This window comes from Chiroxiphia lanceolata, chromosome 4 (assembly GCF_009829145.1).
Source record: "Chiroxiphia lanceolata isolate bChiLan1 chromosome 4, bChiLan1.pri, whole genome shotgun sequence".
Lineage (NCBI taxonomy): Eukaryota > Metazoa > Chordata > Aves > Passeriformes > Pipridae > Chiroxiphia > Chiroxiphia lanceolata.
Window position 1 is genome coordinate 74,273,847 of NC_045640.1, and position 17,826 is coordinate 74,291,672.

Here is a 17,826-nt window from a genome sequence, read left to right on the forward strand (position 1 = left end):
CCAGGCCCCAGTGTTTGTATCACCTGGTGCTGTATCCTCCGTGGCATGCTTGGAATGGCTTGTTTGCAAGAACCAAACAGTGAACAAAGAGCAAGGCTCTATAGGGCGTGCTCTGCAGGCAGGAGCTACAGGGATCCAACCTGGCCTCCTGCAGCAAAGAGATGGGCAGGAGGAAGCAGTGCCTCTGGTTTTACCATGGAAAAGGGGGAGCATTGCTCTGCACCTGCACCCTGTTTGCAGCTTACCCAGGTACCAGAAGAGAGGCCTGATATGGCTCTAGGTGTTACCCAGAGCAAACACAGATTAGTTCCTTGTCTTGTATATACGGGGAGGGGTGGAGAAAATTTATTGTTAGTTTTGCGCCTTGTTACAGGTAAGATCCTGGAGGCTTCTTGAAGGCCTGAGTCAAAGCTGCGCCATAGGCCCATCTTTCTCTGCCCCTTCCTCTTTTAAATGTAAAAATCTCTGTGGGAGCCGAACAGTTTCGTGCTTAAGAAGGTGGAAAATTTTCTTAAGAGCTAAGCCTTCTTTCCTCTGCTGGCTTAGGAATTTGGAGTCACCAAGAGGAGTCAGAGGCAAACTCATCCAGGCATGTCTCCTTATCTCTTGGAGCTGAAGCCAGCAATCTGTTTTCCATTCACTTCTTGCCACTTTTTGCTGAGGGGCTGACTGCTGAGATTAACCTTGCTCCCGGGACAGGAAACAATCACGCAGGAAATGGAAAGGTGTGGAAGTGTTGGGGCCTGCAGGGTAGTCCCAGGAATGACCTTGAATCCTCTCCACTCCTCAGTAACTTGCATCCAGCCTGCACGGATCCCACCGGCATTTCTGCAGCTGGATTGCCTTGGTGCCCACAGTCACTTTGCTTTGGTGTCTGCCCTCAGTAAATCACACTGCAACGGATCTTGGTGCTGCAGGGAGCCTCTGTCTACACTGGTGCAGGGGCACTCCCCTAAACTGCCTGCACTCCTGGTTTCCACATCATCTGTGTTTCAGGCTGACTTGGGAGAGAATATATTGGTTTGCCTCTGTTAAATAACAGATTTATTTTAAATACTGAAAATATTTCAGAGCACTGCTAACCCTTCAAAACTGTGGGGTTTAACTTGCTCTTCCACTGAATAACATTCAGCCTCTTGAGGTGAATTCATTCAATGTGAGCCTTGTACGATTACCTGGAATAAATTAATCTCTCCACTACCATGCCTTGTACTTGGGAGCAGAAATGTTGCTGCAGAACAATGCAGAGCACTGTGAGAAAAACATGCCTTCCTTGCTTCCCTGCAGCATAAAACCATAACTAACTTGGACACTCTTTCCTTGGCTTGGAGTAAATGTCAAGAGCTGAATTCCCTGAAGATGCTTGTCTGCACCAGGGATGGGGAAACCCAGCAGAGACACAGCTCCAGGGCAAGACCTTTGACTTAACTACTTTTTGATTGAATTGTCTTCACTGCTCTGCTATGCTGATGCTGAGGCTGGGGACAGTGGGGAAGAATTCCTGTCTGCTGCATGTCACTGCCCCCAGATTGTGACATGGCATTAAGGCTGAAGGAGGGGAGCAGCATTTTCTCTGTAGTCATCTGCAGTAAGAGCAGCCACTGAATCCAGCCCCCAGAGGTTCAAAGCCAGACTGATTTTTAGGTATTCCTCCACTCTGGGCTTGCCAGAGTCACCTCATATCTCACCTTGGCAGAGCAGTTGGCTTCATCCAGCCAAAAGGAAAAAAACTTCAGGCCCTGGCTGGCTCCCGCTGGCTCCTCCTGCTCCTGATAGAAGAGTGACAATGCTACACCCACCGGGTTTGCTGCCTGCATTTCACCTTGTTTTCCTCAGCTTAAATAAACCATAAGAGGTCTTACTGGCTTTTGATTGACCTCTTGCACCAGGTCCTGTAGCTCATGGCCATTACATTTTTGTTGAGGGTGATTTTGGCAATGCCGGGGCTGCTTGAACCACTCCAGCACAACTTGCTTTGTGCAGCCTCGTCCAGTGAAGCAGGTGTTCATTTAAATAGCTTACCTGTGTGTTGAACTTTGTTTGCTTTGTTGATAATTGTTACACTGGGCAGAGATAGAGCTTTGTATTCATAGTGCAGCTTGTTTTGTTTAAATCACCCAATCCTTCTCATGAAATATCACCACTCCTTAAACACAAATATTTTCAGAGGCATTCAGAGAGGGAGAATGAATGTGGAGCATCTAAGCCTTGCTTTGGGAGACAAGGCCTTGCTTCTGGACTTCTGATGGAAACTTGGGAGTCCTTTTGCCTCTTTTGTCTCTCTGAGCTATAGGTGACAGGCCTGTTGTGAATGTTTTCCTCCAGGAACTTTAAGGAATTTGCAGCCAGGTAACCCCAGCTGAACAGATGACAGATGAGGTGGCTGACAGGTTAGTAATAGATGAGAGAACTGTGTCAACAACAGAATACAAATCCATATCTCCATTTCTATTCTCTCCAACTCCATAAGTAATACAGTTGTAATGCTGCCATCAAAAGCTTCTAATGGCAAAAAGTGTGTCTGGATGTAGCTGTTGCTCATGGACGGTTTAAGTACACGGGAGCAAAGCAATTCCCTCTCAGCCTCTGGAATTACTTGCAGATGACTCTGCACTTGTGTTAGCAAACTTTCCTTAAAGGCATCCTTTACTCTGGCACTGTGGCTGCGTGGCCTTGCAAGCTGCATTTCAAGAGCCCTTGGTATAGGGATAAGCTGGAATCCATCAGGCTTTGGAGACAGATTTCTTTCAGAGCTGTTCATAATGTCAGCAGCCTTATCTCAAGTATTGTGAGGTTTAGTCTTTCCTTAAAGTCTTCGATTTCACACTGTTTATAAAGGTGAATATGGAAGAGTCCAAATGTCCATTTTCACTGAAAAAGAGGAGAAAAAGAAAGGTCAGGCCCACGTGGTTGCAAAGAGAACCTTAAAACAGTGCTCCCGTGGAGTGAAAAATCTCCAGTATATAAAGGCAATTGGAATTATTAGAGGATAAAGCACAGATCACAATTCAGTTGATTTTTTTCAGGTCAGGGTTCATCAAGGCACAAGTTAATACAAATGCTTCTGATGGGTATCTCAGCCTTTGAAGTAGCTGGCATTTGTTACAGGAGATATTCTTCCAAGGTGGCCTTTTCTCCATGATACGTGCTGTAACATAAAACAAAAACAAACAAAAAATCCCTTCTGTTGCCTATATCAGGAGCTAATCTAACCCCTGGTACCTCCATTATTGTATGTCATTGAAATGACATTCACCTATTTTCCTTTACAGCAGCAATAAACTGCAGCAATACTGCATTTTTTGTTTGTTATTTATTTATACTGGCAGCAAGGGCTAATGTTTCATCTCTCACCCTTCCTGGTAATTGTGATACAAGGCTCTTTATAGGAAGGCTCATTCCTGTGGTTTTATCCATTCTTAAGAAGAAAAGAAAAAACTCATTCATCAGTGGAAGAGTTCCTGGTAGGATGAATGATGATGATTTTTACCTGCCTTTGTAGGGGGTTTGGAGAATTTATTGGCTGGTGTTTGGGGAAGTCAGATTTTACGTTTTAGAAGGTACACGGGCTGGAATTCTATTGTTCAGGGGAACAGACAGGCTTTGCCTGTGAGAAGTCACCATTCAACACCGAAACTAATGTGCTGGTAAAAACCTGGGCACCGTGTCTGCATGTGCTGAGTTACACGTCTGGGGCATGGCTCAGTTACACATTGCTTGGCATGACTTGAAATAAAAGCAACTTCCAGAAGTATGTGTGCAATTTGACTGCTCCCAAAATGGTACCCCCGCAAATAGCAGCCCTTCCTGCCTTCCAATCCAGAGACATTTCTTTGTCTCAGCAGAGACAAAGACAGAGACGCTTCTTTGTTGTACTTGTGATGTGCCAGGGGATGTTACGCTCAAGTGTGGGTCCCCAGACAGCTCCTACCGCAGGTCACAGCCCCTGTGGAGCAGGGACTGCCAGGGGCTCTGAGTATCAGACTCTGGGGCAGCAAGTCTTGCAATCAAAGTAATTATCAGTTGAACTTGGAACTGCTGGCGCTCCCGAGCCTGCCGAAACTCAGGATTTGCAATGCATGAGCCCATATATAACCCAGCCCTCTGCTATACTAGTACACCTTTGCAGAGACAGTGCATTAGTGCACAAGGCTGGAGTTCACCAATCCTAGGCCAGATTTTCTTATTCTCTGCCTTGTCACTGACTTTGTTGCAGGCTTAGTGTATTTCCGCCAACACACAGCTGGGGAATCACTATGCCATGTGCAGGATGGGCCATTCAAAGCAGAGAGGAGAGTGCCCTAGGATTCTCCTTCTAGCCTTGCCACTGCATAGCCTTGAGCAGGCTGCTTACTTTCACGTAAAATTCAAATAATTGTCTACTTTCTCTATATTCCCAGCTGGAAAACCCTTCAGAGGCACTGCACATCATTAACTAACCACACCTGGGTGCACCTGCTTTGCTGCTGAAGCTGTTGTTCATCAGGCGGGTGGATCATGAAGAGGAGCTTGAACAAAAAAAACACATTCAGGCTGTTCTAATCCCAGCCTTGCCCTTATGCTGGTGCCTGGGTGCTCTTATCAGGAGCCAGTCCATGGCTGTTTTACTGGCATTTACTGCTTCCAAATACCAAAGGCTTTTCAGGCTTATTCAAAACAATGATTCTTGGCAGAACTCATTTGGCAAGCACGCACCTTTGACCAAGCTGGCTGGCAAAGGGAGACCAGGTTCTTAACCTGAGAGCAGAGTTTGGGGCTGGTAGGCCTAATTCCTTGAAGAGAAAGGCAGGCTCAGCTCTGCAGGTGCAATGTCTCACCCTCACCTTGTCCTCTCTTCCCTGCGCAGATCGAGGAGGGAGGCAAGGCAGACTCCCTGCCTTCCAAGCTGCAGGCTGGTGACGAAGTGGTGAACATCAACGAGGTGGAACTGAGCAGCTCCAGGAGAGAAGCCATCTCCCTGGTGAAAGGGTCCTACAAGAAGCTGAAGCTTGTCGTCCGCAGGTAGGCAAGATCCACACTGCTTCGCACTCCTCACATCCACTCCCCTCACATCTCCAGCTGAAAGCCTATGGCTTGGCCTAATCTTAGCACAAGCCTTGTTTTGAGCACACAGCCATGAGCCCAAGGGCAAATGTTTGTTCTTTTCAGCCAACATTTCTAGCACTCCTTTGTCACTGATATGTCCCAGCATGTGAAATACTTACCCAGTTGTCTTGCACTGCTCCCCTGCCACATGACACTCCAGGATTCCTGTTCAGTGATGTACAAGCACTCCCATCTTTCTTCCAAGTGCTCGGGGCTCTCTGTGAAAGGGTGGCAGTTCTGTACATAGCTCTTGCCTCATTTGCTGCATGTTGTCACTGTTGCTGTGACAGCAGAAAGATTTCCAGTGGCCTCAGCAAGATTTGGAGCTGTTTGGTGTTCTGCAGGTGAGTGATGGAGGGTTTTGAATCGGAGATGTTTGGATCTGGCACTTGTGTTGTTTGTTTTTTTTAAAACCTTAGTAGAGATGCTTCCTGTATGGTTTTCACTGTGGCAAATCCAAACAGATTTTTCCGTGCCAGTGAGGTGATAGCTGGTATCACTTCATGGAGTGTTCTGTTCTGAATTTCCACACTTAGCCAAAAAGGAAGAAAATTTGGTTAGGAACCTTCCATGGTTTCATTTCATCACCACTAGAAGGATCAAACATGTTAACTCTAAGAGGTGTTACATTCACACACTATGCCCTTGCCAAGGCATTTCAAGCCTTTTGTGCACGTTTAAAGCTCGGTGATAATCCAGAAACTTAGGACTGGAAAATCCCAACAGAAGCTAAGAACCCAGCCTACTGTTTGGTTAATTTGACCCAGTCCCAGCTGACCCTGCAGTGCTGGCATGAAGGCAGCAAAAAATCCCCAAAAATGTGAGGTCCTGACTTCTCTGCAGCAAAATAAAGTATTTTTGAGTGCTTGTCTTGCTGATTTTTGTAAATTGACCACAATGATTCCATGAAGTGCATTAGGGTTGCTTACTGCAAGTACCAGCAGTCTGAAAACTCCCTGACCAGTCATTTGTGTCCTGAATTTTCAGTCAGTGATTTCAGTATTCCCGGGAACTCTTCCTTAGGGATGACACAAACTCCCACTCCTCAGGTGGCTTGGCTTTTATTTTAGGACAAAGGTAAGCTTTTAGTAGCAGCCAAGTGAGCCTGTATTTGTGGTACCAAACAAAAACTGATGTTACAATACCTTGCAGGACTGTAGGCTGGCTGATGCAAGGATGTGGTATTTCCCTTGGAATGTCACCTGCAAAGCTCAGCACTGATGCCTCATCATCAGTCTTCATCAGCTGAAGTTTGATTGATCAGTGTGATGGAGGAAAAGAGTGGGAATAGTTTCAATGAAGGGAATGTGAGGGCAAAATCAGAGAAAATTCAGTATGAGAGGAAAGGCTAAAATGAATATAAAAAAAATTACCTGTCTCACGAGGGTATTTAATATTAATAAATATGAATGGTTTTAAATAAATAACCAGCACCAAAGTAGTTAGTACCTGAGGACCATAGTCTGGCTTTCACTCCTGTACAAATCTCCTGCTGTCCTCAGGGAGTGACTTGCAGGAGGAGAGACATGTGAAGCTGTGGATTTATGCATGTTTTGCTTCCTTGCTCATGGACTTACAGTAGGGCAGAGGCAGCAAATGACCAAATGAGCCCTAGTGTTAAGTAAATACTGTGCCTATTCCCTAAGAGGATCCTTATTTGGGAGATAACTGGTGAATAATTTTCCATGGGTGCTCTCTAGCTGCATTTTGTTTGTCTCATCCCCAGCTCTGGAGCCCAATGACAGTTTTCAAATGTTCATTTTTCTCTGCTTCTTCAACAGGGCTGCTTCTATCTCACTTATTTCAAAGGCTGTTCCTAAAGCCAGTTCCCGTCTTTCTGCCATTCCTTCCTGGCTCCCTGTGCTTGTTTTGACCATTCATTTCCAGGACAATAGCCTCAGAGATGTGTGTGTTTGTTCATTCCTGTACACCTCAGGCCTGCAACTGGTGTGCTGTGAGGGAGCCTGGTACTCACACTCCATTGTGCTGAAGGCAGAACAAGCTGGAGTAAGATGTGCTCTGCATCCCAGGGAGTGACTCAGTGTGTCCGTATCACTGCTGGTGACAAATGTCTCTCTCCGTGGGTATGAGCAGAACCAGTTCCATCAAGCCTGAGGAATCCACAGGCTGATGCTGGGGAGATCTTTTTGCTCAGGATTTGCCCATTTGGGAACAGTAGGTGTGAATCACTGGGGGAAACTGGAGAGACCAGTTTGTTGGATTCTGTAGCAGGAGGCTGCCCTACTGTCCTCAGCAATCTGTCCAAGAGAGTTTTGATACGCAGTTGATCTTTAACCAGCTGGAGGAAAAGCTGTTTGAAAGCTAAAGCTACAAAACCAATAAGACTTACCTGTTTCATTATGAAAGACAAGTTATTTTTTCTAGCTTGTTTTTTTTTTTTTCCTGTTGCTTCCTCTCCAACTTCAGTATCTAAGCAGAGTTGGGTGCAATCAAAAAAAAGACCCTTTTTAGTGGTATCAGTCTGATCTAATTGTGTTGTGCATGCTTGGATCAGCTGAAGATAAGGCTCAGAGCGTGGGCATTGCCACCACAGTGGCCTCCAGCAGTTGCCAAAAATAGCCTTTTGCACAGGTCAGTAAGCAGGAATGGCTGTGGGAGCGTCACACTGTTTACACTGTTGGGCATTCAACGTGTCTGTAACAGCAGCAATTAGATCAGCCAGGCGTGGTGGTGTCACACCAAAGGGACCCACAGCCACGGGGACAACTCCACACACCCCTTCTGGCACAAACACTGCCTGAGCCAAGCCTCCAGAATCCATTCCTCAGACTTGCTGTGTCACCTGCCGTTGCCTGGTGCAGGGAGGGCAGAGGTGAACACACCTCTGTGAACACTGTTGAGGGGACAGTGCACTGCAAAGGGTTCCAGCCTCAGTCTCGGTTAATTAATGTAAAGCTCTATTAAAATTTCCTAGTGGAACAGCAAGTACCAATGTTCTGCAGAGAATTACCAGCGTTTTAAGCCCTCACTCTGCCCACGCTGGCATGCAGGAGTCCTGCAGGGCTCTTTCAGGGTATTGTTTTTAGGGCTTAGGCCAGCACAGATTGGGATGTGAGGGGCTCTGATGGTGACACCTGTGTGTGCAGAGCCAGTGCGTTGCATGAAGTCTGAATCCCAAATAGGCTGTGGTTTACAGCACAACTACTTACTCCAAGATGCACCACATGTGTGTTCCTACCACATATTCAACCACTCTGATATGAGTGACCACCAAGTATTATTTATGTGGTATCTACAATATTCCATCACAGATCAGTATTCAAGGCAGAAGATTTTCTGTTTGCAGTGCTAGTGGCTTATGTCTGCCTCAGGCTTAACAGCACCTGCAGTTCTTTTCTGTCTCAAAGAACCTTAGACTAAAAATACAAGCCAAATAAAGGAGGAGTGGGGATAGAAAACATTATCCTCCTTTTCCTGTTGTGCTAAAAACTGTACAAAAAGAAAGGATTAAGCTTATCCTTGGCTATAACTGTAATCTGCGTGTTCGTTTTCATGCTTCCCTACAGATTCCCTGCATCACTGGGGGTACTCGGCTTATTCTCTTGGCACATCCCTGTCCCTGGGCCCCCTTGCCTGAGTGATGAAAACTGCTGGGGCTGGGAGCACGTTTGTTCTGCTCTTATCCTCTTCTTGACACGTCTGCTTCCAGGTGGTGTCAGGGGGAAGATGCTGGGCTACGTGGCCCTCCCATGGCCAGTGTTGTGCTTTCAGACAGGTCTGGTTCCAATCAACTCATTTAAAGACCTCTGAGGCAAGATCAGGAATTAAACCCAGACATCCTGAATACTCATACCCGTGCCGTAGCTACAAAGTTGTACTTTTGGCAGGAATTTGCTATAACTAAGGCTTTAGAAAAAATAAAGGAAAAAAAGTCTTCCCCTCCACCTGATAAATGCCCCTAAGGAGGTGTCGAAGTGTGGGAGGAAGATGTCAGGACAACTGACATCTGAGGCTCAGAGCTGATTCAAGCCCATGGAAATCGGTGGAAAGATTCCCACAGACTCCAAAAGGCTTTGGCTCAGACCCTCACTGAGCAGCGATTTCCCTCATTGACCAGGAGAAAATGGGCTATTCCTGGAGAGAGGGGAAGCTGCTGGCATCTGTACAAAAAGACAAGTGCCAACACAATTCTTCAAAGAACTCTGTCAACTAATCCTTTCCTCTTATGACACTAATGTAATTTTGTGCCGTATTTGACGGTGTGCCAAAAAATTGCATCGAATAAATCTAAGTTTTGTGAATGAAATTAATTGGAATTGGCATTGGGCTCACACCCCCTGCTCCGCAGCAGCGCGGGGGCGTGTTCCCAGAGGGCTGCTCTGCGCTGCAGTCAGTTTTTGTTCAGTGATGATGACTGGGAGAACGGGACACAGGAAGGTTTGGGGCACATGGAATTCTGAAGACTGACAGCTTAGAGGCCTAAGCTGGCATCAGAGGGCTGGCAGGGTGGTCTTGTGACAGGCACTTGTTGTACGTGTGTTGTGAAGTCCTCCACAGTTTTCCAGCATGCCCTTGGTCATGTCTCCTTGTGTCTCAACTATTTTAAAGTGCATCTTTTTAACTCTCTAAAAAAATGAGCCTTTGGTTGGAATTTACAGCTCCTCATGTGATGCCAGAGGGTGTGACCAGACAAAGCCCATTGGGGTCCTGACCCCCTGCGTGGAAACAGGAGTTCTGAGGTCTGTGCACCCTGTACCCAGTTAAGGAAAGGCTTGAAAATTTCCTTGTGTGTTGGATCAAGCTGGTATTGCCATAGAGGAGTTTTCCATGCATTCATCAAAATGTTTGCAGTTCCTGCCTCATTAGGAGGGACCATGGGACAGACAGCTGAGAGATGAACAGAACTTAATTTTGAAATCACTGGCAAGTCCTTACTGCCTAGGATTTAATTGTCTACAGCTCAGGACTGCCAGGCTTTTTGGGAAATTTCCCACAGGGAGTAGTAAATGAGGGGAAGATCTAGATATGATCTGGGGGGGGGGGAAGATTTAGGCCACTGATGGGGACAGTAGGAAAACGCCTTGGAAAAAAATAAATGCCCATCACCATGATGTGTTATCCTCTATAGGATGTTACAGACTGACCCCTCGCCTGAAGCTGCATTAGGAACCCAAGGAATTCCAGCCACTGCTGCTCCATATTGGCTGCTCCTTTTCCCCAGTGCCTGTGGATTAGTTTGCCTCCTTCAGGCAATAATCAACCTGGGGTTGGATTTGTCAGTAAGTGACACTGGAAAAGCTGGGAAATCTCTGCCAGCACTGTACAAAGTGCTTTTTAGGGTGTGATGCTCCTTCTTTTGGAATTTCCTGAGGATTAGGTTGGAGCTGGATCAGATCACAACAGGATGAAAACTCAGACAAACAAGCATGTGTTCTCCAAGCACTGTATGCCTTGTTCACTACCTGGGGTGGTGTCTGGGCTGACCTCTAGTCCATAGGGCAAATCGCTGGGCTGGAGCGAGGTTCTGGTTACCTGCCCAGGTGCAGAGGAGTGCAGGGTGACACCTCCACAGGGCAGCTGCAGGGGCAAACTGAGAATGGCTGCATTCCATCTCTGCTGCAAGGAGCTGCAGCTGCGTGGCTTTAATTGCAGGAGCTGGCTGTAAATGTTGATGTATCGGGGGTTTGTTTGTTGTGTGGCACTGCTGTGGGCTGATGTACACACACCCACAGCCGGGTTAAATATTTAGTTGCTCAGCTACTAATGTAAATTCACTTCTCAAAATCTTTTCCTTGCCTTTCCTGCTTGATCCAAGGTTTCCTCTGAAAGGGGCGTGGGGTCAGGAGAGGTTAATGAACACTAATGTAATCCTACTGATATAAATTGTGTTTGCCTGGATTTACTTCTGCAAAACAGATGTCAGGGTGTAGTGATCACTGTAACTCCCTTATGTTCTTTTATGAATGGACTTGTACAGGTCACCCAAATCCCTTGGTGTTGTTTCTCCCTTATGGCTGGATAAGTGGAATATCTCAGTCAAAAGAACAATGAAGAGCAGACACTGCACAGACAGTATCAAATGGTCTTTTATATGCACAACTCTTCCTGTGTGTAGCACCAGGCAGCCTCACTCGCGCCCCCAAACACAGGTGGACAGAGCATTCTCATGTGCACCTGGCCAAAACATTGGCTACACCAACAGCTCTAGAATAGAGAACTTTTTTTCCCCCAACCCCCCTTTCTTCACCTTCCTGCCTGTTTGACTGTGGCATTAGAAGGGAGGCAGGATTGATCTTCAGTGCATGGATGGGAAACACACCTGCACACTCAGGCTGGTGCTTTGGTGCGGGAGCAGAGGCAGTGGGACCCCCAGAGCTGGTGGGTGGCAGAAGGGAACCATTTTGTGGGCAACATTTTCAGCCAAATTGCTGAGCCCTGACTGGAGGGCCAGTGAGCAACAGGGACTAATGTCCCTGCTACACTGCTCCTCCACCGTGGGTTTTTTCCCCCCACCCTTACTCCCAATTACATTTTTCAGATGCAATTTGAAGGGAGAATTTCGAGAGAAACCATAGAGAATTCCTGGCTGGCTGGGAACACTTCTTTCTTCAGTATAGTTTCATTCCTCCTCTCTTGCCGCCAAGCCCAGAGTTAATTGTAAGAGGGGCCAAGCCCCAGTCTGCGGGGAGTCGGGACAGAGCTGACTGGCACTTTCACTCAGCAAATTCCCCCTTTCCTCACGGTCTCTGCTCCTGTCTGTCAGGCCTGCTGACGACTGCTGGGTAGGAGGGCAGTAATCTGATCTGCCTCTGCTGAGCAAAGCTCCTGCTCTTTAGTGCGGGATTAGTGCTGAGGTGCCTCTCAGCGCAGCACCTGTACGTCCAGCTCGTTATCTTAATCGCTGTGTGCCTCTTTCTCCGCCTTCCGAGCCGCTAGTGCCATTCCCCGCTCCGAGTTCTGCGCTCAGCACATGCCAGGCTGCCTCCGGCACAGGGATGGGAATACCTGAGCCTTGGTCCGGTGTCTCCAAAGGTAAGCGGCCTCTCCCCAGACACAGCGGAGCGAGCCAGGCGCGGCTCCGTGCCGGTGGCGGCGGCAGGACCTCTCCACCGGGCTTTGGGAGAGGGAGGACAGGAGTCTTAAGGACTCTGTTGGTCCTAAACGTCATGAGCATCATAAACTTCAGAGCAAGGGAGTGTTCAGGCCGTGATCCTCCCCTGAAGTGGGGGACTTTCCAGCTGCTGTTTTAAGCGAGAAGCCAGTGCTGCGCCGGGGTTCAGGGTCTATCAGTAGGAAGCTGTTGAGCAATGTAAGCAAATCTCTCAGACTTCAGGCTAGAAAAGTGCCAGAAGCTCACGGGAGAGGTGAACTTGGGAGAGTTTCCAGAGCTGTACCGCATGTTTAAGGCCGTTCCCACCCTTGGTTTCCAAGGATAATAATAATGCCATGCCCTGAGGATGCTGAGTCTTCGTGAGCAGAGGATTTGACATCCTCACCATGGTTTGTAGGATGCATTTTACAGTTTTATAGTCTGGAAGGGTCTCTGCTCAAGTAGGTGGCTCTCTTTTTGTGTTTCACCTTTACAAGCTGAGAGTCGTTAAAAGTGGGTGTCAGGCCAGGCCAGTGCTCTGCGTCACTGTTTAACACGGATGGACCAGCCCTGCAATCTGGGATATGTGATATGTTCCTGTTTGATTAATATGGGAATACTGCAGGAAGCAGAGGGACAGTGTGAGAGAGGCTGATTCATAAGAGGTGGCAGTCAGTACAGCTCCAGAGCTGGCAGTCAGTGTGGCTCCAGTGAGGGCCGGCACAAATTTCCTTCCCTTGAAGACCTGCTGTATGTTATACACTCACCTCTCCACCCTTTTAGATTGGTCATGAATCAGGAAACTAAGGTCATTGCACTTTGCTTTTGATTATTTCCTGAGACATGAACTCCTTTAGTAAACCCGTTAACAAATCTTTAAACTCATTACCTGCTTCACTGCTATTCGGATATTTTTAAGTTGAAGTTTGTTTGGGGTTGTTTTATCTTTGACTGTGGGCCAAATCTTGTGAAATTTTTGTAACTGTGTGTTTTTTCTACACTGTGGTGATCCAGTCTGGTTAGTGAAAGTTGGCAGTGCGGGTCAAAAGTGTTGCTAGTGGAATACTGGGGCAAAACTAGCCAGCATGGGAGTATCCCTGGAGATTCCTGAGGCAATGGAGCTGACCAAGATCCACAGCCTGTAGGAAGAGGCTGTTTTACAGCAGAGATCTCATCACCCTGTGGCATGGCCCGATGCCTCCAGGGATGGGCATGTCCCCAAGCTTCAGTAATGGGAGGAACCTCCCATCTGAAATCTGAAGAGATGCCCGAGTTAAAGAGATTTAGTGGTCATCTCCTTGAAGCAAAGTGAAAAAATCATCTTGGGGTGATGTTACTGTTAACTCTGGTCTGATTTATAGTCTCTTAAAGATAAGTCTTTCAGATGCCTTCAAAGGGCTAAAGGCAATACCTCAGAGAAACCCAAGTGGATGAAGAATTACCAGATATTAGCATTTACCTCAGTTGCTAAAGCCTGGACATTTCTTTCTGCCTTTTGTAAATTAGAGCCTGCAGGGACCATTTAGCAATAAATCGTAGCAACTTGGCTGTTAGAGGGCAACCCGTGTACACAGGCACTTCAGGGCTGTGCCAGCATCTCCTTTGTTCAATAAAAGTAACAGCAGGAATTTGATTAAAGACTGATAGAAAAGACAGGGAGGGAGAGAGAGAAACATAGGAAAGATTAAAGAAAGCAAGAGCCACCTGGAAACTTCATTCCTCCTTTATTTCTAACTTAAGCTCATAAATACCAAATCTAAACCATCCTGTGTGTGAGAGGGAGGGAAAACTTCCTGCATGCTTGCACAGAAAAGGCTGCACACGCAGTCACCCACCCAAACGACTTTTAGCAAAAGTCAGACTCTTTTCTCCAACCTCGTGCTTGTGCCTTGTCTGCATCAGAAGAAAAACAAGCCAGAAAATAACCTTATCTCCCGGCTCTTTGGAAGGACAGCGTTTAGGAGGGTCAGGAGAGTTGCAGCCCTAGAGGAGAGTTGGGATGGGTCTGGGCTGAGGAGCAGGGAGCACATTTCCCAGCAGCCCTGCAGCCCAGCACAATGAGGATGGCCAGCCCTGCTCCTCGTGGTCAGCCCACAGCATCTGCTGCTTTGTCTCCGTCCTTGTAACAACCCCCCCTCAAAAAAAGGAAACTCCAGTGACTCCAGCAGCCAAATGCAAATGAGCCCCAAAGAGCCCAGTTCTGTGTGATCAGCAAGCAACAGGCAAATCACACTCAAATTCCTCACTGCAGAGCCAGCCTGGCTGTTGTTTGGGTGTAGGAGACCAGAATGCTATGTTTTACTGTCCAGTGGATTGACTTTTCCTGAGCCTGGCTGTGCCCTGCAGTCAGGAAAGCTTTGCTGTGCATCACACTCTGAGGCACACTTCGGTCCCCGGAGTTTGTGGCTGCTGCTTTTGGTGTCCTTTTTCCATACACCTGGACACCTCTGCTGCTTAAGTCACCTCCTGCTTCTCCTCGTCCATCTCTGCACTGTTTTCCCTGTGCTCCCTTTCTCTCACACCCTTTAGCTTTGGTGACACCTGTTAGACAGTGAATCCCTTCTGGCCGTGACCTTGGCTCTCAGCTGTGTTTAGGATGCAGTGATGTCCTCTGCAGCAAAGAGGCTGTGTCTGCCTCGGTCCAGCCTTCCCCTCAAGCCGTTATCCTGAAGGCTGCTGCCTCCTTTGTGCCGGGAGCAGGAAGATGCAGAGCCCCGGGCTGGATCAGGCCCTCGGGCCGGGAGGAATGCGGGGAATGCGCATGGCATGCTTGAGTGGACAGCTTCAGAGCCGGGCTCGGGATGGCTCTCGCTGCCATCTGTTGTGAGCCCCGCGGGCCCATGGCAACAGCGGCTCAGGAATGGGGCTGCCGCTTTTTTTTGTCATAAAGAAATTCTTGCCGGCCCTCTTCCCTGCTCCTGCATGCACTCACTCATGAATAAGCGGGAACGGGGCTGGGATTCCTGCTCCAGAGTGAGGCGTGCTGAGGGAGAAAAGGGTCCTTTAGAGCTCAGCTTGTCTTTGCTTTGGGGAGGCGTTTTCTTTCTGCGCTGGAACATGAGCCCGTGTGTGTAATTTATTGTTAATTGCCAAAATCTTGTTCTATTCAATGCAAGAGTGGATCTGTGCTTGCCACGAGGTCAGTAAAGTCTCCAGTGGATGTGGAGCCACCTGATTGTCCTCTTAACAGAAACCACTTCTGCCTTATTATTTCAAATGCCAAGGTTGTAACTGGTGTAAATGATCCCAATGTGCTGGTTTGTTGTGCCCATCATTCTCCTGTGGCCCTCGAGCTCTTCTGTTCTAGCTGAGGGGCTTTGCTGCATCGTGGAGTGGTGGGACCGGATTCTTGGAACTTACAGGTAGCTCAGCATCACAGGTGTTACTGGGAGATGCCAGCTTTTATTCCAGGGAAGATTTTGCCACATAAAAACTGTCTCCTAAGGACACCAGTGTGAGAAGAGCCTTTATTCAGGCAGCAGGGGCAGGAACTGTCTGTCTGAAAGGTTCTACCCCTTCCTTCCCCCTGGAAATTCTCTTCTGAAATGCAGAAGAGAATGTAGGTTTCTCCCCACACCTTAACCTTTTTTCCTGCTGTCAAGCAACTGAGGTCTCATTCCTGCAAATTGCTCAACCCTTTGCTGTGACTCAGCAAGGTGGATTGTTTTTAAGTGTTTTAATTCCTTTAAGACAAGGAATTAGTAAGTTGTAAAGTTACGTGAGCGTTTCAAGAGGCTTGAGACATTCAGAACTAAGGGGCTATTTAACTTTCCCAAAGAGTATATTGGTTTATTTAGTATTTCCTTAGTATTTCTATGCCTATCAGCCTGCAATAAATACTGAAATAAGTAGAGAAGCGACCAGAGGGAGTCAGGGCAGAGTGAAACAAACCTCCTGGAGGTTTCATGCAATTTTTTTAAGAGATGTCATGCAAGAGGAGAGGGGAGGAAAAGCAGCAGTTTTCCCCCCAGTTCAGGGCTGTGTTTGAAGCTGGGCACACAGCTAGAGTGCCTTGATCACAGGGAGCAGGGTATAATTTCAGTGAAAGCTGATAGGTACATGAAGGGCGGATAAAACTCTCCCTGTTACAGGTATTTATTATCACTTGACAGCTGTCAGTTTGCAGTAGGGGATTTGCCTTCCTGTCAGCTCTCTGAGAACCAGGTATATTTGCCTAAGGTTGTAGAGAAGGGTAAAATCCTGCTTTCAAGCGCAGGTATCAGTTAACCGTGATAAGAAGGCAGGTAAAGCATTTCTTCTGCGAGACGGCTGTGGAGAACAGGGGAGTAAAGTCTTTCTGGCCCTACCCAGATGGGACAAAACAAGTCATTAAAATCTGATACCTACCTGCTTTTAATGAGAGAAATGTTGTTCGAAGAAATAATCTCAGCCCTATCACCACCGAACTATTTTCAGGAGCCATTAGCCTTTCACCTCCTCATAAGTTTTATCTTTTACTTTTGATCTCACTCAGGGAAAATGGCAATGCTTCTGCAACCAGAGATTTAGGCTTTAATCAGGAGCTTACTCGGCCACAGCCGTGCTCTCACCGCCGCCCTTTCCAGTAAATGACCCGCAGAAAAACCAGGAGAGTGAGGTGGAGAAAACAGCAATTAAAGTCAAGCCCTTGGTGTCTTTAATCACGTTTACTTCCTCAGTGAGCCAGCGTGGGTATTCTTATGGCTCCTACAGTGCTCCCTTCACCTTTAGTCTCTTCTCCCTCCCCAGGAACTCTTTCTCAGCACTTGGGGACAGGGGACTGTGAGTTGCCAGCTTGAACTACAGGCTGTTGGTTTTTCTGGCCCAGTTGGAAAAAGCAAAGAGCAAGAGCTAGCTGTGGAGGAATGTTCTGAGCTGCACTGAGCAGATGCAAACTCTGACTCAGTTTAACTGTACCTTAGCATCAGGTTATACCTTGGCTGTATTCTCTGCTTGAAAGCTGTTGTAATGTAGAATAAGATCCTTGAGCCATGCATGGATGCATTAGATGGACCTTGATGCTGATTTTTTTCCCTGCATCTGTTTAACTGTTTTAATTCCAACCCAGTTTTATTTCAAAAGTTATCCATCATCAGCATATGAGGATAAAGATGAAGGAGTGAAAAAAATGTGAATTATAAATGAGATATAATATACACACATTTATTTCAGTGCTGCTCGTCCATATTTCTTTATTTCTTTTTCCTCCTTTTATCTGTGGATATCAAAAGCACAAAAAAATGCCAGGAATGCCGCGTCCCATTGGCGTTCTCCTGACAGGACATTCAGAGCAATCCAGGGCAACAGCTGTGCTGCCCATATATCTTGAAGCAGAAAATCGTACATGCTGTGGGACAATGCCCGGCGTCACCGCCCGACACGGGGCCACGGCGCTGTCACGGTGGGAACCGTCCCCCGCTCCCCTGGGCTGTTTGTGTGCACAAGGATCATGCTTATCACATTGCTGGAACACAGCACTTTGCATCTAATTTAAGCAATACTGGGGCTTTTGTTTGTCCCACGAGGTCTAACCTAAAGACAAAAGCCGTGGTCCAGCCTGCAGGTTATGAGGCGTTACCAGACATTGGTGTTCACACATACACGCTCCCGTCAGAGGAATTTATGGCCATTACCATGTTCCCTAATGAGTGCAAAATGAGACCATTACATATTCACATAATTAGTTTGACAGATTTTCATTTAAATATAAA

General features: G+C 47.2%; 1 protein-coding gene across 4 annotated transcripts in view; it reads left to right on the top strand.

Moving 5' to 3' along the window:
- Window positions 1-17,826, top strand: part of SHROOM3 (shroom family member 3) — a 103,032-nt gene that overhangs the window by 24,264 nt on the left and 60,942 nt on the right. For 2 of the 4 annotated variants that reach the window (XM_032685520.1, XM_032685521.1), the window contains exon 2: window positions 4,847-5,001. In XM_032685520.1, the coding sequence (XP_032541411.1) occupies window positions 4,847-5,001 (155 nt within the window). Of the gene's footprint in view, window positions 1-4,846; window positions 5,002-11,873; window positions 12,079-17,826 lie in introns of those variants that run through there. The other 2 variants (XM_032685522.1, XM_032685523.1) reach the window with 2 other exon arrangements.